The 15,182-nt window shown below is 42.4% G+C and overlaps 2 protein-coding genes across 3 annotated transcripts in view; one reads left to right on the plus strand and one right to left on the minus strand.

The window, feature by feature from the left end:
* The window catches only part of wscd2 (WSC domain containing 2), a 29,604-nt gene extending 27,072 nt beyond the window's left edge, over positions 1 to 2,532 (plus strand). For both annotated transcript variants that reach the window (XM_055161591.1, XM_020935532.2), the window contains one exon: positions 872 to 2,532. In XM_055161591.1, the coding sequence (XP_055017566.1) occupies positions 872 to 1,224 (353 nt within the window). In that variant the 3' untranslated portion in view covers positions 1,225 to 2,532. The remainder of the gene's footprint in view (positions 1 to 871) is intronic.
* Positions 2,533 to 2,729: 197 nt separating this feature from the next.
* cmklr1 (chemokine-like receptor 1) lies at positions 2,730 to 5,050 on the minus strand. Its single transcript, XM_020935515.2, is given in 3 exon segments — positions 2,730 to 4,548; positions 4,550 to 4,691; positions 4,930 to 5,050. Coding segments are annotated over 2 exon segments (1,038 nt in total). The 5' UTR covers positions 4,681 to 4,691; positions 4,930 to 5,050; the 3' UTR covers positions 2,730 to 3,641.
* Positions 5,051 to 15,182: the final 10,132 nt, after the last annotated feature.

Raw genomic sequence — 15,182 nt, forward strand, 5'->3', positions numbered from 1 at the left:
AGCATTCAGGGAACCACAGTCATCATTATACCGTGAGCACACTCTTTATCATAGCATAAAGACAAGTTTTTTCTGTTTAATATCATATTGTTTTACTTAAAATCAGCAAATTGTGTACAAACATTAATAGTACTATTGTAAATATTTGTAACGTCAGTACAATATTATCTGCCTATTAACCTACAAACAGTGCACATGCTATAATGTTTATTTTTACATTGTCAATTCTGGGTTGGTTTGATTAATGTTTTTTCTTTCCCTTTTCTCTGGTGTCTGCTTCTTGTTACACAATACCTGAGTTGTGCGAATTTAGCATTGTTCTTTAAACTTTAAAGAGCCTCTCTGTGAATAGTGCAGGTGGGTGTTAGGGAAGCTGCTGCTTTCTCTGACTCAATCAATGGTGCACACAAAAGGCCAAAATAAAATTTAGCATGTCATTAAAGTACCTGACAAGAACTGAACAAACAAGGCAGGCATAACAGCGTGTTCATGTGTGGCTAGCCATACTAACGCACTATGAATGATAGTTCAGATCTGTTTCATTTTCAGGAAAATTAACAACATGGGTAAGAGATCGTCCATCAGCAAGGTGGTCACAAGTTCAAACTTTGTCATCCTGTATTTATGTCCCTGCAAAGACACCTCTCCCACTTTGCTTTTGTATGAGTATGTCAGTATGATTGTGTGTCTGTAGTTGGAGGAGCAGTGGTCAAAGCCAAGCTGTCATCAGTCTCCCCTAGAACATGTATGACTACAGTAGACAAACAAAGATAACGATGACAAATATTTATGTTATTTTTATTTTCCACTATTTAAAGCCAATTGTGAAATATCAGACAATAATCCTGTGTTGTTGTTTTTTTCATTTCAGAGTGGCCTGAGTTTGTAAAAAACTACGCCCCTTGGTGGGCATCGCACACATTGGACTGGCTGCAGTACGGACGGCGTGTACATGTGGTTCATTTTGAGGAGCTGAAGAGGGACCTGTTTGCTCAGCTCAAAGGCATGGTACAATTTTTGGGCTTGGAAGTGTCTGAGGAGCGCCTTCTCTGTGTTGAGGGACAGAAGGATGGAAACTTTAAGCGCTCTGGACTTCGCAAACTGGAGTATGACCCCTACACAGCGGAGATGAGAGCACACATCGATGAACTTATAAGAACTGTTGATGCAGCGCTGAAGAAAAAGCACATGTCAGGGGTTCCAGAGGAGTACAGGCCCAGATGATACATGTAGTAACTGTGTTTGATGCTTTAAATTATAGATGTGTGTTGTAGACAGTATGTTTTATGGCAAGACACTATCCGTAAATTGGCTGTATTTAAGTTTGGGAAATAGTACAAAAAAATAAAAAATAAAATAAGTTAAAAAATATTTTAAATAAAATAGGTAATAGATACATCAGAAATTATTCTATTTTGTATTTTTACATATGCTGTTAAATTGTATATCTGAAAAAGTCTAGTAAAAGAACAAATTGTTGCCAAATATTGATGGAACAAATAGACTGGTTTTATATATTTTTATTTTATTTTATTTAGTAACAAACAGGATAAGGGTCCCAAAATGCTGAAAAGGGAAAAGTGAGGCCACCTTTTATGTGTAGTGTCTTGCCTTATTTTGTCATATTCCTAATCTCTATTTATTCAGATTTTTGTAGGAGTTTCTTTCCAGTTTTTCATGATGAAAAGCACTTCTATGCACATGTGCAATGTGGCCATGTGCCTTAACTTGAACAAGGTACGCTACAGCTGTGAATACAGACGCATCAGTACAGTTAACATGTCTGCAAACAATACCAAACCATTCTGTATCTCATTACAATAGAATGGCACATACACATTTAAAATAAAGGCTCGGCATATTTTCACACCCAAAGTCAAATGTATATAAATATATGTAAAATAATGCAACTTTTACACAATTTTGTAGTAAGTGGCATGAGCCTGTATGTCACCTGGCAAATGCTCACATCTGACATGAAGAATTTCAACCAACCTTTTAGCTGCTATGTTATAAAAGCCTTATGAGGTTTTTACCAAATATGGGCAATATGGGCTGCGACACCTGTGTTTTTATTTATTTATAAAAACTTTCAAATCCAAGATGTACTATTCTTCTCAAAATCACTGACTCAACAGCCTTTGTCTCTAAGTTTTCTCAAACTGAACTAAAGTAGGAGCCCTAAAAATGGGAGCAAGTACAATGGCTGTTTCATGTAATGGGTTTAGTTTATGATAACAAACTTAATGAAATATTTTATGTTTTTGCCATAATTCATCAAATTGCTTAAATTTGTGAATATTATGAAACGCTGACTTCCATTTTCAGTATAAAGCTATACTTAATATAATTCTATTTTTATAGAATTGACAATTCTTTATATTGCAAAATGCTGACAGAGTATATTTTTCAGACATGCTTTAAGACTTTTGGCTATTAGCTAAATACTAAAACTACACACTGGCATGTTTTAACACCAAGTGCCACTGAATGTATTTTATATGGAATGAAGAATGTACTGTGAAAGCCTAATAAAAGATGAAATATATATTGTGATATTTCTGTTGCTTGGAGAAATTACAATGTTAAACCCCTTTGGCCTTTATAAACCTTTTGTAGTCTTGGCCATGTACTGACGTAACACTGTATTTCAAAACAACAGAAGCACCAGACATTTGTTCCTGTTTTGTTTCCTCTTTCATTTCAAGATGACACAATCAACCAAAAACTTGGACCTTTAAACCTGCTTTAGGGGTCAGTTTTATTACACCTAAATTACAACATATGCTGCTACAAAGGTACATCACAGAAGGAAAGAAAAATAAAATAATATTGCACAAAAATTATAACTACTTTTTTAATTGATTAAATAATGCATATGTGAAGTGAAAAAAAAAATAAAGAGTGAAGTGAGTGATGAAATGAAATAAAAATTTAATGAAATAAAAATTAATACGATAAAAATGAATTGCACACATTGCTACATCAACGCCTAATCAAATTATATTAAAATAGCATTAAAATAATAATTGACTATTTTGATCATCATTATTTCTTCTTTGGACTATAAAGATCCTTAACACATAGCTGTGAATCATTATTATTATTTTATCTTTTTCTGGTTATACATATGAAGAAGAAAAAAATTTTTCCAGTGTGTCCAGTGTCCCTCTGCCTCAGTGGTGGATTGTAATGAAGTACAAAAGTAAAAGTACAATTCTTAAGAAAAACTTATTTGTATCTTATTTGAGTACATTTTACAGAAGATACTTTTTACTTTTACTTCACTACATTTGAAAGCAACTGTACTTTCTGTTGCACTAAGGTTTAGATCTGGACTGAAAAGTAAAAAGTGCTTTTCTTTATGGTTTGAGACCTGCTGAAAAAGCTGAGACTTTTTTTTAGCACATTAAATTGAGTTAGTCCCAACTTTGAGCAACTTTGAGCAAAACAAATACACAATACAGAAAAATTAAGAAATCTGTTGAATTACTTAAAATACAGAATACTTTTACTTTCACTCTTAAAGTACATTTTTAAACAGAAAATTTGTGTTACTTTTACTTGAGTAATCTTTTGTCCCTGTAGCTGTACTTTTACATAAGAAACAAAACTGCGTATTTCATCCACCACTGCTCTGCCTAGATGTGTGTGGAGGCCCGGGTGTCCATGGAACTAGAGCGAGAGAGGTATCTGCTGGTGGTGCGACCATCTTCGCCCATCGCATTCTCCATCTTTCTCAGCAGTGAACTCCTGAACGTTTGCCTGAAATCGTTCCCCATGAACACATACAGCACTGGGTTGAAAAAACTGTTGGCTGCTGCTACTGCTGTGCCTACTTTGAGGCCAGTCACTAACACATTGTGGTTTAGGTTATGATGGTTCAGCTCCAAGAGGACAAAGACATGATAGGGCAACCAACAGGAGAAGAATGCAACTACTAATGCTGTCATGACTTTAAATGGTTTGGGCGATTTGGTCATCTTGTTATGTCTCAGTCTGAAGATAATAACAGAATAACAGGCTATGATGATGACCAAAGGCCCTACAAAACCAGCAAAAAAGCGTGTGATGGCCACTATCTGGTGACCATGAGGGGGGTACGTGTTGAAGCAAATGGTCCGACCTAAATGAGTGTCTACTTGGCGGTATATAGCCGAAGGGACACTAAGAGATATAGCCAAAACCCAAGCCACCCCAACAACAACAGAAGCCTTTTTCACTGAGCGGTGATTCTGTGCCCAAACAGGGAACATCACAGACACACAGCGATCTGCACTGATGATGACTAGTAAGAAGATACTGCCAAACATATTAACAAACATTATAAATGATGTCACTTTGCACATAAATAGGCCAAAAATCCAGTTATCCATGACCATGTTGGCAATGCTTAAGGGCAGGCAAGTGCAGAAGATGAAATCAGAGATGGCCAGGCTGAGGTACCATGTGGTGTTCACTGTCTTTCTCATCCTAAAGCCAGCAATCCAAATCACCAGGCCATTCCCAAAGAAACCCAGAAGAAAGATTATCACGTTTACTATCAGCAAAGACACACAGGACTTCGCTGAAGCAGGTCGACTGGTGCTTGAAGGCCGGCTCGTCATCAATAACATAGTCAGAATAATTTGTGTAGTTGTAGAAGTCGTATAGGTACTCGTCCATGTTCTCCATGTCCATGCATATGTTCTCTGTAGAAGAACATATGCAGAGCAGCAGAGGTGAGCAGAATTGCCAAAATACTGGATCTAACTACACTACTGCTCGTGCAAAACCAGTATGACTCCTCTGAAAACATGTTTAAAACATAAAAAAGAAGTAGATGAAACTATGTAAATAATTTAGTATTTTTTTTCATAGTATAAAACTTTCTACACGATCTTTTGTGTGATTATAGGTGGACTCTAATAAGTAAAGTAATAAGCTTACCTTCAGCGCTGCGGCAGTCCAGATGAATGTCTGCACAAGGTTGAATTCCTCAACCAAATCATTCCTCTTTAGCAGCTGACCAGCTTTTTCAACTACTCTCACTTCTGCCTTTAGTTAAAAAAAAACTCTCTAAGGTAATTTCCTAAATGTTGATTTTTATTGGTATTTTGGTTTGATCTTCTAAATTATGGTTGACACAGAATTGCAAAAAAAAAAAAAAAAAAAAAAAAAACATAGTAAAGAATAGGTGAACAAACTCACATTGTGAAATATTCAGCATTAAAACATGCAGCTAAATTTGAGCTTCTGAGGTGACAAAAAATAAATCTGACAACACAACAAAATCTATATTAGTACTAACAAATGGCTCCACAAATCTGCCCAACTAAACAAACAAATTGAATAGCATATTTTTCTTTTTAGAGAGGTAAACACACACATGTGTAGAAGGTTATTACAAATGCTACTAAATGAACAAATAAATGAAAAACCTAAAGAAATCTTGAAGTGGAATTAAGGAAATCCTGAGGCTGACTTGAATATAAGATTTGCTGCAGATGTTTCCAGTGATGCAGAGAAAAATGACATCTGGACAACTGCCATGGGTGATTGTTAATTGGGGTATAAATTATTTTTCAACCTTTAGTCTTTTAAGTCTTACTTAGCCAGAACAGCTGCAAACACAAGCACAACATGTGAAATATTGAAAATCTAAAATTTTGCTCCCCTGAACTGTTCTATCACCTGTTTTTACATCACCTTTTTAATACATATTCAACAATATACATTCACGTTTTTCAGCTCAGTAACCTTCAACATGAAAATTCCACTGCAGCTGGCATTAGATTTCTGAGGCCTCAGCAGGTTTATAAATAATCAAATGCAACACACACTGGGACAATAGCTGTAATCTTTCTGGGAACAGATCACAAAATCCTCTATGGAAATGCATGTATTCCATAATCTCTTCATAAATGTTTATGAATTTTCAGACATGATATGATTATTCCAAACTAGATATGACAAGACCATTAACTCCAACTGAACTAAATTCACAAATAAATATGAAAATCGATCTGTTCACAAAGAACTACAAACTAACAATTTCATGCATTGACTTGGTCCCCATATGTTGATTACAGAGTAGCAGAAATGTAAGGCAACAGCATAAATCTTACAGTCTCCAAAGTGCAGATTGAAACACTCAATACCAAAGTTTATGGAATATATATTTGAGAATAATCTATATATTAGACTACATTTTTGTACTAGCCATTATTACTGTAAAGTTATCACACAACTTTACTCTTTTGGATTGAACATGGACATAAAATCCTCAAATCATCAGCCATTACAGTGATTCATGCAAAAAGATTAGGGGCCTTGCCCCCGATCTTAGCAAGTGTGAGGCGTTGAGTTCTAAACAGGAGGTGTGCCGTGCCTGAATATCAGGTGGAGTGGAGCAGACTGAGGACATGGTGTGGTGCATTTAGTGAACTGCCAGAATCGTAAAAATAAATATCAAACGAGTTCACTGAAACACAACATGTAACATGCTCAAAGCGTCTTTTAGTTGGAAATACATTAGGATATTAAATGCTTAACATTCATAATGTTTGTGTGCTGCATGGGGAGCCGTCCGGATGCCCTCCCACAGCAGAGCACGGCCCCTTGCTCGCTCCCTGTATCGGCTCAGGTCGGCTCTACAGTTTGATCTGGATCTGCACAAAAGGTGCTCATTCACATGAGGCCGTTTACAGCAATGCCCTAAATTGGGTTTTCTTACCCTGTCTGTGGTTCTAATGCAGCGATGTCGTTTTATTCACTTAATCGCGGCCGGACTCTGCACGCGCATACACTGACAGATCGGGGCTGTGACAGTGGAACAGAGGCACGTATCATATCTGTGGGCAAAGCGGTAACATCAGAAACATTTATATGACAATAAATGTATTCTATAATCTGCGAGACATCCACCTGTGTGGGACCAAATGTACTGGACACCAGAGAGACGAGAATGTGACGTGTGCGCACGTCCCCTCCTTGAACCGGGAGCTATGTTGTCGGGGGCTTCATGCCCCTGGTAGGGTCACCCAAGGCAAACAGGTCCGGGGGGACGGGTCAGACGAAGAACGGTTCAGAAGCCCCTTATGAAGACGTCCACACAGAGGCCAGTTACGTCGCCCGGAATGGCGTTACCGGGCGACGTAACTGGCTTCTGTGTTGGACACTCGGGTGAAGAGAGGGGCTGAGCTGTCAACTGATCACCACCTGGTTGTGAGTTGGGTTCGCTGGCGGAGGAGGAAGCCGAACAAACCTGGCAGGCCCAAGCGTGTAGTGAGGGTCTGTTGGGAACGTCTGGCGGAGCCTTCTGTCAGAGGGACCTTCAACTCGCACCTCCGGGAGGACTTCTCACAGATTCTGGGGGAGGCTGGAGACATGGAGTCCGAGTGGGCTTCATTCTCGGACTCTGTTGTCGAAGTGGCCGCTCGTAGCTGTGGGCGTAAGGTCTGTGGTGCCTGTCGCTGCGGTAATCCCCGAACCCAGTGGTGGACACCGGAAGTAAGGGATGAAGGAGCTGAAGAAGGAGTCCTATCGGGCCTTGTTGGCTCGTGGGACTCCTGAGGCAGCTGACGGGTAGCGGCGAGCCAAGCGTGCTGCAGCTCATGCGGTTGCGGAGGCAAAAACTCGGAGCTGTGAGGAGTTCGGGGAGGCCATGGAGGAGGACTATCGGACGGCCTCAAAGAGATTCTGGCAAACCGTCCGGCACCTCAGGAGGGGGAAGCAGTTCTTCACCAACACTGTTTACAGTGCGGGGGGAGAGCTGTTGACCTCGACTGGGGACGTTGTCCGGCGGTGGAAGGAATACTTTGAGGAACTCCTCAATCCCACCGTCACATCTTCCGAGGAGGAAGCCGAGGCTGGGGACTCGGAGGCGGATTTGTCTATCACCATGGCTGAAGTCACTGAGGTGGTTGGCAAGCTCCTTGGTGGCAAGGCTCCGGGGGTGGATGAGATCCGTCCTGAGTATCTTAAGTCTCTGGATGTTGTGGGGCTGTCTTGGCTGACACGCCTCTTCAACATCACGTGGCGGTCGGGGACAGTACCTCTGGAATGGCAAACCGGGGTGGTGGTCCCTCTGTATAAGAAGCTCGACCGGAGGGTGTGTTCCAACTACAGGGGAATCACACTTCTCCCCCTCCCCCGTAAGGTCTATGCCAGGGTACTGGAGAGGAGAATCCGGCCGATAGTTGAACCTCTGATCCAGGAAGAGCAGTGTGGTTTTCGTCCTGGCCGTGGAACACTGGACGAGCTCTACACTCTCCATCGGGTGCTCGAGGGTTCATGGGAGTTTGCCCAACCAGTCCACATGGGCTTTGTGGATCTGGAGAAGGCATTTGACTGTGTTCCTCGTGGTGTCCTGTGGGGGGTGCTCTGGGAGAATGGGGTCCGGATCCCTTTGCTAAGGGCTGTCCACTCCCTGTATGACCGGAGCAGGAGCTGTGTTCGCATTGCTGGCAGTAAGTCAGACCTGTTCCTGGTGCATGTTGGACTTCGCCAGGGCTGCCCTTTGTCACCGGTTCTGTTCATTGTATTTATGGACATAATTTCTAGACGCAGTCAGGGGCCGGAGGGGGTCCAGTTTGGGGATCACAGGATCTCATCTCTGCTGTTTGCAGATGATGTTGTCCTGTTGGCTTCATCGAACCAGGACCTGCAATGTGCACTGGGGCGGTTTGCAGCCAAGTGTGAAGCGGCTGGGATGAGGATCAGCTCTTCCAAGTCCGAGGCCATGGTTCTCGCCCGGAAAAAGGTGGCTTGCCCTCTCCGGGTGGGTGGAGAGTCCCTGCCTCAAGTGGAGGAGTTCAAGTATCTCGGGGTCTTGTTCATGAGGGAGGGAAGGATGGAACGTGAGATTGACAGGCAGTTCAGTGCAGCATCTGCAGTGATGTGGTCGCTGTATCGGACCGTTGTGGTGAAGAGAGCTCTCGATTTACTGGTCAGTCTTCGTTCCTACTCTCACCTATGGTCATGAGCTCTGCGTAATGACAGAAATGATGATGTAATGAAATGCAACTTGCTACAACGTGTGCGAGTTAGCAACTGCTTTAATGAGAGCGAACAACAATCTGTAATTTGTTGTTAAAATGAGAAACATTGAAAGTGCGACAGCACCCTCTTGTTACCTGTATATCATTACATCTCCCCTTTTCTAATTTGAGTTAACTGAAATACGGCATATACAACATTACTGTATGGGGTTAACTTAGAACATCAACATTTAAATGACTTAAGGTAGTAACGTTTTAAGATATAAAGTAGCAACATTTGAATCAGTCTTGCTTTGGGTAACCTGTAAGAGAACAATAACACTAAGAGTAAACATTTCAGGTAAGTTTATTCTCTCTGTTATAAATTCAGTCTTTCTATTTAGTCGGGGATTAGTAGTGCAGATAGTAATAATAATGATGATCATTTTAATATAAAAACGTTAATGATTAATCGATAATTGATCGTTAATTCTTCCGACGATCGATTAAGAAAATTTCATCGAATGCCCATCCCTAGTTAGGAGTGCACGTAGGTTTAGGGGTTAGTGTTAATTTAGAAGTTAGATCAATGAGTAAGGTGCATTCGTGGGGCACGGCATGTGCAGAGCTCAACGTGGCCAGGGTGCGGCGTGGCCTGGGCATGGCATAGGCTCAAGCGAGGGCCGATCATTGCCGCTTGCGGCTATATTTATTATTATTAGTAGTAGTAGTAGTAGTAGTAGTAGTAGTATTTAAAAGATGCCTAGGCCATGATGTTTAATAATGTGGACATTAACAACCATGCTAAATATCCAGTGTGCCTTATGGAATGTTGAGAGGAGCCTAACATTCTATTGAGGTTCTGGGCCTGTTGATGGTAATGAAATCATCACAGATCCATTGATTTTGGTTGGATTTTTATATTTTTTTCTGTGGAATGACTATACTGTTTGAAGAAAAGAATGGCATATTGGCTGATGTCAAAACTTGGGGGAATAGTTGATTGCCAATGAAGTAAAGATGAAAATACTGGAAAAAAGTGAAAAAATGCCTTATTTTTTGGCATTAAATTGAGCCAAAATCATGTAGAAATGTGTTTTATGAATATTTTTTTCACTGAATGTTGTCACCACATGTGTTCTTTGCATCTGGAATGCATTTGTAGACAGCTTACCCAATCCACTGAGGATTTGAGGAAATTTTTCATTTTTCAAAATTTTCTATCACAAAATGAAGGTTATAATTATTGGTCCTCAGGGTCACAGTTAACAAAAAAAACACAAATAAAAAGTATGGCAGGCGATGTCAGGTTCAACCCATTTTCTAGAGCTTTTGAGACTTTGGCTCCCCGACTAATGGGTTTGGGTTTCCTGAATGTGTATCGTCTTTCTTTTGTCTCAATGTTCTCGCTTTTCCCCTCAGTATATGTATGGGTTTCTTCTGCATTCTCTCCTTTCCCCTCTGTACATGCAAGGGGCTCTTCCTCAGTTTTGATGAGTTCCCTATTTCGCCTGTACTGCTGTCCCGCTTCCACTATGTTTGACCGTGGCTCAGGTGTTGGTTCTACTATTTTAGCTGGTCTCCATTGCTTACCTTCCCTTAACCTCACTGTGTCTCCTGGGCTGAGGGCGGGTAGCATGCGCGATCCTCTGTCATAGTAGTGTTTCTCACTGTCGTGGTTGATCCTCATTCTATCCCGTACCCCATCTATTGTTCTTGGTTCAAGCAGTTTTTTTGCTGTGGGCAGTGTTGTCTTTGTTCTGCGGCCCATAAGCAGCTGTGCGGGTGAGGGTAATCCCTCCTGAGGCGTATTTCGGTAGTCCAGGAGGGCGAGGTGCGGGTTTGTTGGTCAGCTTTGGCTTTCTTTAGAAGGTTTTTTGCTATCTGCACTGCCTTTTCGGCCTTCCCATTGGATTGGGGGTATGTGGGAGATGATGTGGTATGTTTGAATCCATATTCCTTGCTGAATGTCTTGAATTCGTCGGAAGAATACTGTGTGCCATTGTCAGAGCAGCGTTCATCAGGTATGCCGTGTTGGGAGAACTGCTGTTTGCAGATGTTGATGACTGCTTGGCTTGTTGTGGGGTTTAGTTTGTTTAACTCTATGAAGTTCAAATAGTAGTCAGCCAGGACGTGGTAGTGTTCTCCATTGAGTTCGAATATATCGGTGGCTACTTTTGCCATGGCGTTTCCGGTATGTCATGTCCAATCAGGGGTTCCTTTTGTTTTGCCTTCTGTATGTGTTACATATGCCACATTTTGAGACTGTGTCAGTTATCTGTGCTTGCATCCCTTGTCAGAATATGATATCTCTTGCTAGCCTCTTTGTTTTCTCAATTCCTTGGTGGCTGGAGTGTACTTTCTTTAGCATCATTCTTCTCATGGTGTTTGGTATCACTAGTTTGTTGCCTCTGAATATTAGTCCATCTTCTACTGTCATCTCACTCTTTTAGTCCCAGTACACTTTGGCCTCGTCTGGTGTATCTGATTTTTTTGTCTGTCCAGCCTTGGAGGATGAACTTTTTTACTACTGTGAAGGTTGGATCCTTCTCCGTTTCAGTGCGTATTTCCTGGAGTCTATCGGGTGCTATGGGTAAGCACATTACTGCACACACTTGTACATCATCGTTATTTTAATTTTCGTCTGTCTCTTTTAGAAAGTTCCTGCTCAGGGCATCAGCCACGTATAGTTCCTTTCCTTTTTTGTATTTCACGGTCATGTTGTATTTCTGGAGCCTGAGTAGCATTTTCTGAAGTCTTAGCGGGGCCTCAGCCAATGGCTTTTTCATTATGGCTTCCAATGGCTTGTGATCCCTTTCAATTTCGAATGCGCGTCCGAACAAATACTGGTAAAACTTTTCACATCCAAACATTATAGCGGCCAGCTCCTTTTCTATTTGAGCGTATCTTTTTTGTGTGTTGGTGAAGGCCTTTGATGCGTACGCTACGGGGCATTCATCTTGAAAAAGTACAGCTCCTATTCCATAACTAGAGGCATTCACGCTTAGTTTAATTGGCTTTGATGCGTCGTAGTATTTTAGTATTGGACCTTCTGTGACCATCTCCTGCAGCTTCTCGAAGCTCCTGTCTTGTTCCTCCATCCAGCTCCATTCTGTCGTCTTTTCTAACAGCGTTCTGAGTGGGGCAGTTACAGTGGATAGATGTGGTATGAATTTTCCTAGGTATGTTATCATCCCTAGATATATCTGTAATTCAGTCTTGTTCGTGGGTTTTTGCAGTTTCTTGACTGCCTCCATTTTCTTGGGGTCTGGCTTAAGTCCTTCTGCTGTCAAGATGTGCCCCATGTATTTCACTTCTTGTACTGCGAATGTGCATTTTTCTGGGTTGAGTTTGATGTTCTTTTCTCTCAATCGTTCCAATACCCTTTTCAGCCTCTGGTTGTGTTGTTCTTCATTTGTCCCCCATACGAGGATGTCATCAACGATTACCTCTACTCCCTCCATGTCCTCAAACACTTCCGTCATGAGTCTTTGAAATATTTCCCCAGCTGTATTTATTCCGAATGGTAGCCTTTTGTATGCGTAGCGACCGAAAGGGGTGTTGAAGGTGCACAGCACTGAGCTTTCTTTTTCCACCTTGACCTGCCAGTATCCACATTGAGCATCCAGCGTGCTGAATACCTTTGGTCCTGGCATCCGAGCCATCACCTCTTCAATCGTCCTCATAGGGTAATGTTCCCTTTCGATAGCGGCATTTAGGTCTTTGGGGTCCATGCATATCCGGATTTTCTGTTTTTCTGGTTTCCAGACTGTGACCATGCTGCTTACCCACTGCCTGGGTTCTGTTACCTTCTCAGTGACGTCCAGGTATTCCATCCTCCTCAGTTCTGCCTTTATTTTGTCTCTCAATGCAACGGGGACCTTCCTCGGAGCGTGAATGATCGGCTGCGTGTCTGCTCTGATCTTGATGTGCTGTTCTCCTTCAAAGCAGCCCAGTATCAAATATGTCCGCATACTTCTCCTGTATATCCTGACTTGGGTGTGTTTTTACCTCACTAATCCGTTTTATGAGGCCAAGGCGTACACAGGTTGTTAACCCTAGTAGTGGTGTTGCAGTCCGATTTAGAATTTCGAATTCGACATGATGGAGTCGTCCCTTGTATTCTGTCAACAGCTGGCATTTTCCTACTGGCTTTAAACATTGTCCTCCATAAGTCACTAGCTTTGTTTTAGATTTCACTAGTTGTGCACCGGTCTGTCTGTGGATCGATTCTGGTATGACATTGCATTGAGCCCCCGTGTCTATTTTGAATCTTACTGTCCTGTCATTTATTATGAGGTCCACTTCCCAGTCATCATCATTGTTTGATTTCACCATGTCTATGAACATTTCTTCCGCGTCTGAATCGGACTGTTCTTCTACCATGTGTACTGGCTTTTTTGTTGAGTATGACAATGCGCTGAACACGCACTTGCTCGAAAAGTGATTTATTTTTCCGCAGCTTTTGCATTTTTCTCCATAGGCGGGACATTTTCCTCTCTGGTGGTCTCTTCCACAGTATTTACAGTCCTGAATCGTGTTATGCCTGCGTGATGTAACAGATGGCAGTTGAGATTTTTTCCCGCACTCCTTTTTGACTTCATTGACAGTGCACTCAGCTTGTGGTGTTTGTAATTTGGCCAGTTGCATGTGGCTGGCCTCTGCAGCATGACATATGGAGATAGCTTTGGGTAAGTCTAAGTCTGCTGTTCTCAACAACTTTGCCCTTAGTTGGTCATCCCTTATTCCCACGACAATTCGATCTTTCATTAAGCTGTCACATAATGGTCCGAACTCACATGACCTTGCCTTTGTTCTCAAGTCTGTAACGAACTGGTCTATGTCCTCACCGGGGGCCTGTATACGAGTGTTGAACTCGTGTCTCTCAAAAGTCACATTCCTGTGGGGGGTAAAATGTTCGTCGAATTTCTCCAATAGTATTTTGAGCTTAAATCTGTCCTCCTGCTGCATGAATTCAAAGGTATTGTATATTTCTAGAGCTTCGTCCCCGATGACGTGCAGTAACGTGCTGCTCTGTACTTTCTGAGACTTTGGTTCAGTGCCTGCAGCAGTCATGTAAAGTTCGAATTTTTGTTTCCATTTTTTCCAGTTATCAGCAATATCTCCTTCCAACATTAGGGGGTCCGGTGCTTTTAGCGCTTCCATTTCTGGCGAAGATTAATACCGTTTCTGACACCATGCAATGAAATGCGACTTGCTACAACGAGTTAGCAACTGCTTTAATGAGAGCGAACAACCTGTAATTCGTTGTTAAAATGAGAAACATTGAAAGCGCGACAGCGCCCTCTTGTGACCTATATATCATTACAGATGAGATCAAAATTTCCTCCGCAGGGTGGCTGGGCGCTCCCTTAGAAGGTGAGGAGCTCAGTCACACGGGAGGAGCTCAGAGTAGAGCCGCTGCTCCTCCATGTCGAGAGGGGCAAGTTGAGGTGGCTCGGGCATCTGTTCCGGATGCCTCCTGGACGCCTCCCTCGGGAGGTGTTCCGGGCATGTCCCACCGGGAGGAGGCCCCGGGGAAGACCCAGGACACGCTGGCGGGACTATGTCTCTCGGCTGGCCTGGGAACGCCTCGGGGTTCCCCCGGAGGAGCTGGAGGACGTGTCTGAGGTGAAGAAAGTCTGGGAGTCCCTGCTTAGACTGCTGCCCCGCGACCCGGCCCCGGATAAACGGAAGAAAATGGATGGATGGATGGATGGATGGATAGTGTGCGCGCGTGCGCGGGCTTACAGCTGCGCGGGTGCGTGAGAGGGGCTCACGTGCACGCCGAGTGTTCTGAACACAAACTCGGTCAGTTCTGTCATGGCTCACACAAAATTCTATATTCCTGGTGCCTCTGGTGTGTACTTGCATCGCGGGGCTATGGAGCTGTTTTACTGTCACATACATAACTTTTTCCCGCACTCCGCTTGCCTGTAATGAGGCAAAGTTTACAGACATTACCCACACTGGCAGTGCTTTTAAATGCCACAGCGGTCACAGATTGGTTCAGATGCCGACACCATATATGTATGTGACGCCCACAAAGTGTAGTCACATTGTTTTTATTTAATGTAATGAAATTCTGTATATAAAGAATAGTGGTGTTTTAGTTTTGGGAAGCAATTGCAATTTCAATTTTGTCCATCAGATGGCAGAGCATGCGGTGAGACGGTTTGGGGGCGCTCTGGCCTCTGTTTCCTGTTACTCGGCGGTAGCAGA

This window comes from Boleophthalmus pectinirostris, unplaced genomic scaffold, assembly GCF_026225935.1.
Source record: "Boleophthalmus pectinirostris isolate CB_2022bp ecotype Guang Dong unplaced genomic scaffold, ASM2622593v1 HiC_scaffold_4, whole genome shotgun sequence".
Classification (NCBI taxonomy): domain Eukaryota; kingdom Metazoa; phylum Chordata; class Actinopteri; order Gobiiformes; family Gobiidae; genus Boleophthalmus; species Boleophthalmus pectinirostris.